Here is a 9556-nt window from a genome sequence, read left to right as displayed (position 1 = left end):
GATATACATTCTTTTTTTTCAAAAGGAGAATATCTAGACCTATCTACCTATTCTCTCACGTGTATCCATTTTCCTGTCTTATGCACATTAATGAACGTGACCCCTATATGTTGGTTAGTGGTTTTGAACCCTTCAGAATTACTAAGCCAATTTAGGGTTGGATATATTCAATATGGGAAAATAACTACAGCAATAAATGAAAGTCAATAATCACGCCAGCAAGAATGATTAGGGGTAGCTAAGAGTGGCCTTTTATTTCTTACCAAATTAGTGATGCACAAAATAAAAATAAAGGAAATATCATAAATACAATGTTGTTTACGATACATAACCACACATGAGGAGGTGACCTAATGATAAGAAGCTCTCGTGGCCGATCACCAAACAAGTCTGAGGTTGCAAGTCCATTTAAAGCTTGGGTGGTCCTATGTGGTCAGATTACTAACAGAAATGGACAAATTGACTAATATGAAAACAATTAATGGTTAGATTACTAACAAAAACAAACAAATTGACTAATATGAAAACAAAATCAAACATATCGAGGTCCAAAAAAAAAAAAAAAAAAAGAACGAAGAAATTTTGAAACGTAAAAGATTAAAAATGAAAACAACCATAAATTTTCAAGGTCAAAAGTGTACTTTAGTCGAAACTATGTTGGAGGGATAGGACATTGGAGGCTATTACGACGTGTCGTATATGGATTTTAGTTGAGCAACACAACAAAACACAACACAGCATCATCAAGAAGAGAGAGAGGGGCGTGAGTGAACACCAAAAAGGAAGTCTTTTTGGTTTTTTCGCCAAATTCCACCATCGAAAGAAAGAAAGAAAGAGGCTCCGCATCTTTCTTTCTTCTAATACTACTACTACTACTACTACAAAGTACAAACCAGCAAACGCAGCAGTCTGAATTGGAATTTCATTGATTAGGGAGATATTATTGAGTGACAATGGAGATAGAGTTGGAGTCGCGGGTTAAAGCTTTGCCCTACAAGGTTAAAGCCACCTCACGAGAGTCGCCGTCTCAGAAAGCCGGTAACGTCCTCGACTCCGACCTCCGCACCCACTGGTCCACCGCCACCAACACCAAAGAGTGGATCTTACTCGAACTCGACGTACCTCTCTCTCTCTCTCTCTCTTTCACTCTCACGCTTTGCGTATTTGCAAATCAATTTTGTTGTTTTTTTTTTGCAGGAGCCTTGTTTATTATCGCATATTCGGATTTACAATAAGTCTGTACTCGAATGGGAAATTGCCGTTGGCTTGCGTTACAAGGTTAGGTTTAAATTATCTGCTTCAAATTCAATTCATTCACTTTTGTTGTGTTGAAGCTTCATTTCTTTTTAAATTTGGTAATTATTTCATAATTTACATTCAAAATGAGAACTTGAGAGTACATTCATTTCATTTTCACTATCATTGTTTTGAATAGGACTGACTTAATACATTTTCCATATTTATATTGAGTTTAGAAATTGAGTATACATTCTTTACATTAGAAAGAAAAAAGAAATTGGAATACTTCATTTTCTCCTATGAAGCGTGGACACTGACACGACACGACACGAGACTGTAGGGATACCATAGTTAATTAATTATGTGCTTCTTAGAATTGCTTCTTAGAATTTCTCTATCACTGTTTTTGAAATTTCTATGGTACCAAATTTTAATGTTATATGAATTTGAGGGCTAAATTATGTGCCTTGATGCTGTATCATGTAGTGATTTTTTTTTTTTTTATTCTCTTTACCAGCCAGAGACATTTGTGAAAGTTCGCCCACGTTGTGAAGCTCCTCGACGTGACATGGTGTACCCTATGAACTACACTCCATGTAGATATGTGCGGATATCTTGTCTACGGGGAAATCCCATAGCTATTTTCTTTATCCAGGTAAGTTAGGACGATTGTTTGTGTCATTTATACCTTGGATTGCAGTAACAATCTGCTATAGGATTGTTTGGTGGTTTTTAACTTATCAGATTAGAATTTTCTAGCGATGCACTAGCCGTCACCTGCTGTAAGACATGTGATTGCTTAAAAGTTAGAAACTATATGCTGTCGTCATCCTTAAGAATTGAAGCTAAATTCTCTAGGTATTTACTGTGGGGAATTTGGGATGACCCTTCACTAGTATTGGCTCATGTTCAATTATTTTCTGCCTCAATTGTTCTTCTCTAATGATAAACTAAATATATTGAAATGCTCTTATATGGTTATTATTCTGAGAAGAATTATTGTTATGTCCTACATGCTTAGCTTCTTTTGGCAATATTTTTTTTTGTAAACCATGATTACTCTTGTAGTTAAACTTTTATGTTGTCATCTTTGACACAGAAGTTATTTCCTACCTGCTTTGTTTCTTGGGGGCAATGTAGTAAAAATCTTGCTTCATTTTGTCTGTTGCTTTGTATAAAATGCTTACAATGGATGTTAACAGCTACCTTTTGATTATATAATGCTCTAATCTTTATCTAATCGTGTAATTTACAAACTCTTGTGACATGTAGTTTGGAGCTTGGTCTCAGTTTCCGGAACTAAAGTTACTTCGGTCATTTCTGTTTTGCAGCTAATTGGGGTTTCGGTTAATGGTCTTGAACCTGAGTTTCAACCAGTTGTTAATCATTTGTTACCACACATTATATCACACAAACAAGATGCCCAAGATATGCATCTTCAGGTGGATTCACCATTAATGCCATCATTTATGTTTTGCTGTATACACTGTCTTGAATTATGATATTCTTTGCCAATCTGATGCCCATTAGTTTGTAGTTGCTTCAAGATGTGACAGACCGGCTACTTGTGTTCCTTCCACAACTTGAGGTATAGATTTTTTTTTTTTAATAAGTAACTTGAGGTATAGATTTGTTGCACATTAGTTCAGGGTCTATATCTTCTTTTATTTCCCCTATTTTTTGTCTTGTTTTGTTTTGTTTTGTTTTGTTTTGTTTTGTTTTTTTTGTAATTGGTAAGTTACACACACTCAGTGGGTCTTGAGCCTATAACCTCACCCTTCATCCCATTGTTATGAGAGAAGGAAGTTGTAGTTGAGCTATAGCTCCTTGGCGTAACCTCCGAAAAGTTACGATCTAAACATTAAAAGGGCTGTGAACTCTAAAACTGAATGATAGTGGGGGCTGCCTAAAGCCTCCATCCCATCATACAGTGTTCTTTTTCTCCCCGTATATTCTTTTTCCAATTCCACTTTTTTGGCTTGTTGCTATCATATTGGTAAACTTTATGTTTTACAACTGTGCAGGTGGACCTTACAAGCTTTTCCGATGCTGCTGAACCTAACTTACGCTTTCTTGCTATGCTTGCTGGTCCATTTTATCCAATACTTCACATTGTGAATGAAAGGTTAGTTTATGCTGCCTTATATATCCAACTTCATATTTTGTGTGGTTGTTTGTTGGTTTACCTGAACATTGTACTTTCTGTGCTTTGGCAATGGATTGAGAAATTTCACAAGTATAACATTAGAGTTACATACAATACTTGCTGATTCTCTGTCTTCCTTTATAATCCAACCATGGGTGTAAAATATTCTAAATTTGGTAGCTTTTCATGCTTCCAAAAGCATAAATGGGTTTTATGTTTGACTACTTTAAACAACTACTAGATGATCTACTTTTTGAATGGGAAATATGTGTGTGTGTGTGTGTTCTTTTTTGGGTAAATTGGGAATAACATTAGAAACAAAATGACAGAGTTAGGAATAGAACAGTTCTTTTTGGTACATACCATTCAAGTCCAACAGCAACAAAAAGGAAAAAACTACTCAAAATCTTCTTTCTGGGTTATTCCTTATCTTTCTAGTGCAATTGCCTCTCAGTTAGCTTCCCTGTAAATATTCTTGACCCGAGTCTGAGGAATGGTGCCCAACTGGTACTTACAATCACCACAAGAGAGTGCAAAAGTCTGTTAGCAGAGAAATGTATACCAATCATACCCAATACAGCTTTTGCATATACATCAACATCAATGGCTTTTAATTTAAGTTTTTTTGCAAGCAGCAACCCATCTCTTAGTGCCTAAAGCTTGGCTATGACACTACTAGTGCACCCCATGGTCCTAGAAAAGCCCCTGACCTAGTTTCCTTTTGAGTTGTGAATGGTGCACCACCACCAGCTGCTACAAGCTGATTAAATCAAAGGCTAGTTTTGGCTGTACCTCTTTTTAGGTTGCTAGAGAAGGTATTACTCATCAAGAGTGTTGCTTTGTTTGGTGTTACTATTTCCTTGATAGGAAGCATTTCGCTCTATTTGTTTAGCAGTTAAGCAGATAAGCATCCCATTTTATTTGTTGTATATTTTTACTGGATTCATTGCTTTTGCCGCTCAAGAGAATTCTTGTTGTGAATACCACAGCAATAAAAAATGATATTGTGCTCTTGCGGGATACTGAATGACTAATAGACAATGGGCCAAAAAGGTTTATGATTTTATGTCTTAAATTATTGGGTGGCCCAAATACCATCATAAAGTGGGTGAATGCTACTCTTCCCAACCCTTCTGAATATTTATTTTCCTTGCTTGTCTCCCCACCTGCAATTTGCGTAGAGGAAATATTATAAAAATTGGGATCCTAGTGTCTTTGTGGCTGCTGGTGCTGGACACATCATGGTTGGACTGACTTGTCATTACACTACCGTTCCTGTTGAACTGTGTATAGTAGTATACTTTGTTTATGAGCTACTTCCTTCATTGCCTCAACTTTGAATTTGTTCTGAAGCAGTTGCCCTTGGTATTGAGTTCTCTATAACTCTCCATTGCCATTCTATGATTTGGGGGTTGCAGTATTTTTTTTTTGGCAAATAATGTTTACCTTGCCATACTCAACTAATTTTGAGGTATGGGATTGAGACTGCAGGGCAACTGGAAAGTCTTTCAGCAATATTTCAGACTCTGAAGGCTCTAAGAACACTCAGCTGTCGTCAGCCTTAACTGTTTCCTCCAACTTTGAGGTAACTTTGGTGCCCTCTCTCTAATTCTTGGTTCCTTGACATTTGATTTGACATGCTTCCTAATAAATAAATGCGACTACAAAATTGGTTCTCAGCCCCTGCCCCCAAAATCTTGTGTGATTGGTAGGAAGCCCGACTCTATATATCCTATTAGAACATCATTTGTTTATTTTTGCTTTTGTTCTTTATCCAAACTAAAAATTGTTTTTGCTTTAGTTGTCATCCATTGAAAGAGGAAACCTATGTTTTTTTTTATAAAAAAATCTTAGTTTTTCTCTTGTTTACTATCTGTGGCTTTCCATAATTTGCCCTGTCAGCTCTTGATTTAATATCCACACTCAAAGGGATTTAATATATCTGAAACTTGTGCCACATGGTTTTATCTCTCTCTCTCTCTTCCTTATTAAAGGTTTGTTGCTTTTTTTTTTTTTTCCAACTCTTTTATTTTCAACTTTTTAAGAGGCATGTGATATTAATGGACTATGGGAAAACTGTATGCTACATTATCTAAGACTGTTTGGTTCAAAAATTCGCCTTTTGCCACTTTCTGAAAATTTTTCTTTTTAGCTTCTGCTGCAAGTCATAAAAGCAAAAGTTTGCTCAGTGACTCCAGAAAATATTGCCTGAAACTTTCTCACAAATTTTAAAAGAACTAATTTTCTTCTTTCCTTTTGCTCACAGGAGAGTACTTTCTCAGTGTATACCTAAAAGTTACTTTCTTATTTCTATGCCCTTTTTCGTTTAAAGTCATACTCTTTTCACCTGCAGCCTCGGAGGTCACGCAGCACATCACCTTTTGTCTTTTCCACATCTAGTTCAATTGTGTTTCGTCCAGATTCGATTTTTGTTCTGCTGAGAAAGGCATATAAAGATTCTGATCTGGGAATTGTTTGCAGAACGGTAATTCATCTGTCTCTACCCATTGTTGTTGAGTTGTCAGCCTGTAAATGCTAATCTGGATATACATATGCCCTTATATTTCAGGCTTCCAGAATTCTGCAGAAATTCATAGAGCCTGTTACAGTGCAAGAAGCATCGACGTCTCCTAATGATGTAACCTCTGATCCAGATGAGACATCGAAATCTGAATTATCTAATCCAGTTCCTATAGTTGATTACTCAAACTTGTTTGGTGAAGAATTTGGTATTCCTGATGATCAATGGGACACCAGCTATCTCAACATCCTAGATTTAGGGGCGGTGGAAGAAGGGATTTTACATGTTCTTTATGCTTGTGCGTCACAGGTTGATTACTGTAAAAGGGCCATAAAAACTCTTTAAGCAACTGTTGAATTTCGTGCTGCCTGTTTTTGTTTGTTGGGATTTTGATCTGTCAATTTACATAATAACTTCTCATCTTTTGCAGCCTCTCCTTTGCAGCAAACTGGCAGAGAGAACTTCTGACTTCTGGTCTGCATTACCACTTGTACAAGCATTGCTACCAGGTTAAGTATCATGTAACAGAAAATTTTAAAATTATCTTCCTTCTTTTTAGCAGCAAGTATGTTCTGCATTTTCGAGAATATCATGGTCATTCTTGACTCAAATTTTTGACATGTATTTTCAATTGCCAATCTGTAGCACTTCGTCCTATTGTGAGCAATCCTGACGTTGTTGATGATACTTTTTCTCAATGGAAGCAACCTACTGTGCAACAAGCACTATCTCAGGTCAGACATAATGTTAAGGTTTTTTTCTTTGGCCAAAATACACGGTCGGTCCTTAAAGTTTACATGTTGATCCTTTAGTCCCTGCTGTTCTAATGAGCAACTTTTAGTCCCTAACGTTTCAAAAACGAGTGCTATTGGTCACTCAGTCTAGTTTGGTTAATTTTATAGTATATGTGGGTAGTGGAACAATGAGGTGGCATTTTTTAATGACGTGGCAGCTTTGCTTTATTAAAAAATTGCAGTGAAAGTATGAGTTTCATTGATTTTTGTGTATACAAAATTCATGGTTGGAAAGTGTGAGTTTCAGTGAGTTGCCTCAGTGTGTAATTTTTTAATAAAAATAAGCTGACATGTCATTAAAAAGGAGCGAACTCATTGCTGTATTAGTATACATTAAAATAAACGGAACTAGACGAATGGGCCAATAGCACTTGTTTTTTAAACTTTAGGGACTAAAATTGCTCATTTGAAACATAAAGGACTAAAAATGCTCAACATGTAAACTTTAGGGACTGAGTATTTTGGGCTTTTTTTTTTGGCAATGATTTTTGTTTAGATTTTATATCCCACTTACATGGTGGTTATATTTTGCAGATTGTGTCAATGTCGGCATCATCTTTATACCGCCCACTTCTTCATGCCTGTGCTGGCTATTTGTCATCGTTTTCACCATCACATGTTAGTTGGTTCATTTTAATTAGTTCAGTAGCAATTTAAGCTCTCCTTCATCTAAACACAATTTTTTGTCCTGTCTTTCATCCTGTAGACCATCTATGGAGAGAGTATTGAATCAGTAATATTGATTCTTGCACTTTCAGAGCTCAACAACATATAAAAATGATATAAAAATTTAAAAAAATCGAAAGAATCCAGTTTCAGTATCAGACTGGTCAATGTAGTCATGATTCAATTTGTTAGGTCAAATTATGATGGGTTTGATAGGAGTAATGGAGGAGAATATATGTCAATACCAGGAGATGAATAATTGTTATTATTATTCATTCAGGAATAATTGTATGATGATGTTTCATTCTAATATTATGAGTAAACTAAAAAATAAACATATGGTCCTCCTACATATTATGCTTATGCACACACCTTAAACAATTTTTGTTTTCCCCTATAAAAGTTTACTTGCAATACTGCAAGAATGCCAATGAGCTCAATTGGCACTTTCTCCCCTTGCAAGTTCTAGGCGGAGGGTGAGGTCATGGGTTTAAGACTAACTGGGTGCGTAATTTATTAATAAAAAAGGGTGCAATAATGTGAAATCTGAGAGTAAATACAATTATCATACAAAATTATGTGTTTGGTTTTGGTAATTGAAGGAAGCACACAGCAAAATATGAACTCGCCATCTCACCCTCAACCTAGGAAGTGCGTTAGGTCTAAAGGCCATTACCTTTTGCTGAGTATGTTACATTGTAGTATCCCATTCATCAATCTAAATAGATACTTCTCACTTCTAAAATGTCATATTTGAAAAATATATTTTGTTCATCTTACATGGGTAATGACTACTTCGTTTGGAACAATTTAAGTTGGCTGGCGTAAATATGTAATCCTTTCTTCTAAGCATATTAACATTTATTTCTAAGGGTATGAGCTTCACTTTTTCCCTTGCTAACAAGCTGCTTTAACCTCAATTCTACAGGCAAAGGCTGCATGTGTTCTGATTGATCTGTGTGCTAGTGTGCTTGCACCTTGGATGGCTCAGGCGATTGCAAAGGTTAGTCTGGGTCAGTGGTTTTGAGTTTTGCGCTATACCATCGATGTGACACTGTTGGTTTACTGTCATTTGTACTTTATTTATTTTTGCTTATCTCAGCTTTGAGGCTGATTTTGATACAGGTTGATCTGGCTGTGGAGCTTGTAGAGGATCTTTTGGGTACAATCCAGGTATGTTCATTGGTTGTGTGAACCAAATATTGTGTTATATTTAGATCTTCAATTTCTGTAACTTGAGAGATATGTGTGATTCATATTTATAATTATGGTGAATGGAAATTCTTCTTTCCTTTCTTCAATGTTTAGATCTTTGTAATTCATGGGTTGACTGCATGCTTTTATTATTATTATTTGACTTATTCCTTCCCTGTGACAGTCACTTAGTAGCTTTCCTATGTGTCTGGTTGGGATAGCTTATTTTCTTGTCTTTTTTAGTTTAGAAGATAAGTTGGGTTAAAGTATAGCTTTACTTAGAAAAAAGGAATGTTGTAAAATGTTTTGCCTAGTCAAATAAGGGATGTAAGCTGGAAAAAAGCTTAGCCAAATGAACACTTTGACAATATCATTTTCTTCATCTACCTTGTATGTTTATTATTAGAAAATCTTTTTGTTTTTCTTCCTATTAAAAAAATTTTTGATTCGTTTTCTAGTTATTATTTTTAGTTGAATTGTTTGTAGGTTAATTGCTTTTAAATTAATTTATGTATGTTTTCAAACATTTTGATGATTGTTACTTATTTTTAAGACCTAAAATAAACATAAAATATGCCTAAAAATATATAAAATATACCTAAAAATATATTAATTAATTAATGGCCATGTCCATGTCCTTGTTGTGTCATGTTAGAGTTTTTAAAGATTTACTAAGTCGTATCGATATCGTAATGTTCCCGTTTCTGTGCTTCCTACACACACATTGGCTAGGTTAAAGTTACAATGAATGTAAATTTTAACTATTATTATTATCACACGAAACATCTTTTTAATGACTAAATATTTCTTCAAATTGGACCATTGGATTATATGTTTTTTCCATATCTCCTGTTCTCGTTAACTAAGTCTAGCTGAAATGAGAATGTGATGATAGATAAGGGGAAATACACGAAAAGATAGGACTCGAAATGAGGAAATCTGCTTAAAGATTTTTTTTTTTTTGATAAGTAATAAAGAAATTTATTGAAAAAAGAG

General features: G+C 35.2%; 1 protein-coding gene across 4 annotated transcripts in view; it reads left to right on the top strand.

The window, feature by feature from the left end:
* Window positions 1–806: 806 nt before the first annotated feature.
* LOC142615660 (uncharacterized) overlaps window positions 807–9556 on the top strand; it is a 31886-nt gene continuing 23136 nt past the window's right edge. Inside the window, exons 1-14 of one of the 4 annotated variants that reach the window (XM_075788400.1) lie at window positions 807–1118; window positions 1198–1278; window positions 1757–1894; window positions 2571–2681; window positions 2777–2827; window positions 3264–3364; window positions 4877–4970; window positions 5739–5870; window positions 5955–6215; window positions 6337–6415; window positions 6552–6640; window positions 7235–7318; window positions 8295–8369; window positions 8492–8539. In XM_075788400.1, the coding sequence (XP_075644515.1) occupies window positions 954–1118; window positions 1198–1278; window positions 1757–1894; window positions 2571–2681; window positions 2777–2827; window positions 3264–3364; window positions 4877–4970; window positions 5739–5870; window positions 5955–6215; window positions 6337–6415; window positions 6552–6640; window positions 7235–7318; window positions 8295–8369; window positions 8492–8539 (1509 nt within the window). In that variant the 5' untranslated portion in view covers window positions 807–953. Of the gene's footprint in view, window positions 1119–1197; window positions 1279–1756; window positions 1895–2570; window positions 2682–2769; window positions 2828–3263; window positions 3365–4876; window positions 4971–5738; window positions 5871–5954; window positions 6216–6336; window positions 6416–6551; window positions 6641–7234; window positions 7319–8294; window positions 8370–8491; window positions 8540–9556 lie in introns of those variants that run through there. The other 3 variants (XM_075788401.1, XM_075788402.1, XM_075788403.1) reach the window with 3 other exon arrangements.

This window comes from Castanea sativa, chromosome 11 (genome assembly GCF_040712315.1).
Source record: "Castanea sativa cultivar Marrone di Chiusa Pesio chromosome 11, ASM4071231v1".
NCBI lineage: Eukaryota > Viridiplantae > Streptophyta > Magnoliopsida > Fagales > Fagaceae > Castanea > Castanea sativa.
This window is presented reverse-complemented; position numbering and strand designations above follow the sequence as displayed.